The sequence below is a fragment of the Saprolegnia parasitica genome, assembly GCF_000151545.1.
Source record: "Saprolegnia parasitica CBS 223.65 unplaced genomic scaffold supercont2.811, whole genome shotgun sequence".
NCBI classification, from domain to species: domain Eukaryota; phylum Oomycota; class Saprolegniomycetes; order Saprolegniales; family Saprolegniaceae; genus Saprolegnia; species Saprolegnia parasitica.
The window spans coordinates 1-3170 of record NW_012157205.1 but is presented as its reverse complement, the minus strand read 5'-3'; the positions used below and the strand labels follow the sequence as shown (position 1 = coordinate 3170).

Below are 3170 nucleotides of genomic sequence, written 5' to 3'. Positions count from 1 at the left end.
CGGAAACGAGGATTGATTCGACGCCCAATATTGGGCGCCATCGCTCATCGGCAGACTCTTGCGCGTTCATTTGGTCTTCACCGGGCGGGTGCAAGATCGAGATGCACACGACGCCGCTCGGGTATACGTTCGGGTGCCACATGTCGGAGATGAAGGTCATCTTCGGGGGCATGTTGGGAAAGTCCTTCGGAAACTCAAGGCGCGCGCGGGAAAGTAAACCGGCCTTCGTACAGCGTATCGGGGGGACCCACGAGCATGATCTCCCAGTGGAAGATGTTTTCGTCGTCGCCGAGGCCGACGCTGACACCCTCTGGCGGGTTTCGGCTCAGCTCTAAGTGTAGATTCAAGGATTGAGGTTCCTTCTTCATCTGCGGCCTCATGTGGGCTTCCACTTACCCGTGAGCTGGCGGCGGAGAAGTTCACGGCCGTAGTCCATCTCGGCTCTTCGTCACCCAAAGGAAATTCGCGAATGGGGCAGCAGCACCACGTCGAGAGTTCGATTTTTGACCAATCACAAAAATTCGAAAAATCCACCAATCAGGCAACCTTCTAGAAGCCAACATGGACACGAACTGGCTCAGTCGAAGATCTCGCCAAATTGGCGATGCTTATTACCATCACTTTTCGTCATAGTATAGTACATCTAATAGACGACTACGGACTATTAATAGTAACCCGACTGTCCATTACTATGTGGTTTCGCCATAGTACTATATTACTATAGTAAATCGTGCGATAGTACTAAAAGTTCTACTATTTACTAAAAAAGCGCTTGTCGGCCGCGCCCATGCCAGACAGGTCTACGCCAGCCTAAAAAAGCCTAACCCAGTCGATGTCGCGCTTAAACCACCCATTATCGAACAAGTATTACAATGTATTATCATTTGTTGGCATGCATGAGGATCTGCAGCTTCTCTGCACGGCTCGATTCGAGGCGCGTTCGCTTGGCGTTAAGTACAAAGCCGGCGGTCGAGAAGAAGCGTTCTTGGTATGCGTTTGACATGGGTCTAGCGAGGTAGATCCGGGCCGGCGCAGCGACGCTCGGGAAATCCTTCTCGCCAGTTTCGCGGAACCACGCGAGCACATCAATGTGCTTGTACAGCTTGCAAACGTCGTAGGACTTGTCGACCTCGGTGTTGGCGGCATGCCACACATTTGCTTTCGTGGAATTCTCCCACAAGACTTCGAGTTCCGCCCAGCGCTTCCACACCTTGTCCGCTTCATCTTCGACGTACGTCCTGGACTTCGACGCACTTCCGTAGCTCGTTTCCACGTCATTATCGACCGTGCGGAAGAAATTTCATACCTTGGGCTGGCGCTTGAGTCGCGTTTGGCGCGTGGGCGTCGACCGCCTGCGCCGTGTCGAAGGCTTGGAGATCGCCATTGACCCGGCCGGTCGTTTTCTTGGCCATGGCAATCGCAATCGGATGCGACTTGTGCTTGCGCATCACGTGGTCCTTCGCGTTGGACGTGTTGGCCATTCTGTAAAGGCCCTCGCGCCAGGCATTGTGTGTACCATTCTTGGCGGCAAAACTTCTTGTACACAGCGTGCAAACGTGCGTGTAAAGCGCGCCATTGCGCATCACGGCAGGGTTGAGCCTGTGGATGGTCTTCCACACCTCATTCGGTCCGTGGCGTGCGTGATTGACCGACGTTGGGATCCCGTCCGAGTCGAATGAAACGCTGCGAGCATGTGGCCAACCGCCACGGTCGTCGCTTGGCACTGACTCATCGAGTGGCGGCGAGTCGCACGTCTTGGTCTCTTCTTCGTCATCGCTCTCTCGTCAGCTCATTGCTGCTCTTGCATAAGTGATTCATAGTAATGTATTACCCTACCAAGTACTATTATTATTAATATATGACTAGCACTTACTATTGATATTTTAAATGCGTAGTACTATTTAAATTCACGATTAATATAGTAGTTTTTGTAGTACTAAAGTACTATGCAAGTATTCACGTGGGAGTTACCTGGTAGGGATGGTTGGGTCTGTTAGAATTAATATCCTTTATAAACACATATTATCGAGACGGTCGAGACGCTAGCCAAGGCCAATCGAAGTTCGAGGCAAGAGTATGCGAATTTCGAGGACGAGGAGGACGATAGGAGATCGTCATGAGGACGAGGAGGATCGCCTCCGTGTCGGCACATTCCAACAACAGGATATCATGAACGTCATTACAGTGTAAAGGTGAGTTAACTATGAGTGTTGGGCCGGTTCTTGCTTGACGCGCTTGGCGTTGCACTCGTCCTTGTGTCTTGAAGCTGCCGTGCTTGAAGTTCGGGTTCTGTTCCAAGAGGCGAGCTCCGTCGTTGTTGCGGTGCTTGGCAAGGCAAACCATTATCGCTGCAAGAGTCAAAACGTTGAAAGACACGCATGGCCTGGTCGCGGGGCATGGCGCTGAACACCAACACACACTGGATCTTGCCATGGGTCGTCAACATTGGGACCGGGCACGTCGACATCCTGCTCGCCACCCACGAACGACGCATCCCTGGGTCACTCGAGCCCCCGCGGGCAAGAATCTAACGTACACAGAAATTGCCCGCATTAGTATTGGTGATTCATGACAAGGGACAACATACCGGCTCCAGGTCCGCGCCTAGAATAGCCCGTCCATACTCATCGTCTAAAGCTGTACTACGCGGCTGAGTCTTGTAATCAATGTACTCTGCGATGGTTCTCGCGCCCATCGATGGCATGCTTACGGGTACACGGTCGTCGAGGAAGAGCAGCGACTCGTAGTCGCCGCGGAGCAGGCAGTACTCGGCCAAACCGTTCCACACTTTTTCGTACGCTGCAGCTGTGGTGGAGGGCTGGCCCCTCTGGAACATGTTGACCTCGCCCGGTCTCAAAGAGAGCGAGTACTTCACAAGCGCGGCGGCGCGCCCGGCAACTGCCAGCCTTTCGAGGCGCGCGCGCCGTCCTGGAGCCACCTTGAGAACCCGAGCGCGCATGCGCCGCCCGCTCTTGTTCGCGACGCGGGTGGTCGTGCGCTTTGCTGCCGGCGCGCGCGTCTTTGATACTCGAGCCTTCCGTGCCGACGGGCCTGACGCACCAAACGTTGTCTCGCCATGGAAGGATCTAAAGTGACCTTTGCCAACCACCGAAGATCCAACGGACGAAACGATCCATGCGAAACTGCTACAGTAACTAGATCCCAACCGG

General features: G+C 53.8%; 3 protein-coding genes across 3 annotated transcripts; all 3 read right to left on the bottom strand.

The window, feature by feature from the left end:
* Positions 1-194: 194 nt before the first annotated feature.
* SPRG_17850 (hypothetical protein) lies at positions 195-458 on the bottom strand (the record flags this gene model as incomplete). The annotated part of the gene is made up of 2 exons (XM_012357248.1): positions 397-458; positions 195-331 (listed from the first exon to the last, which is right to left on the bottom strand). Exons 1-2 carry the CDS (start codon positions 434-436, stop codon positions 195-197), a joined length of 177 nt encoding a protein of 58 aa, XP_012212638.1. The 5' UTR covers positions 437-458.
* Positions 459-1277: 819 nt separating this feature from the next.
* On the bottom strand, positions 1278-1806 carry SPRG_17849 (hypothetical protein; the record flags this gene model as incomplete). The annotated part of the gene is made up of 1 exon (XM_012357247.1): positions 1278-1806. The coding sequence occupies exon 1, from the start codon at positions 1581-1583 to the stop codon at positions 1278-1280; it is 306 nt and encodes a 101-aa protein (XP_012212637.1). The 5' UTR covers positions 1584-1806.
* A 760-nt stretch (positions 1807-2566) lies between these two features.
* On the bottom strand, positions 2567-2959 carry SPRG_21975 (hypothetical protein; the record flags this gene model as incomplete). The annotated part of the gene is made up of 1 exon (XM_012357246.1): positions 2567-2959. One exon carries the CDS (start codon positions 2957-2959, stop codon positions 2567-2569), a length of 393 nt encoding a protein of 130 aa, XP_012212636.1.
* Between the last annotated feature and the right edge of the window lie 211 nt (positions 2960-3170).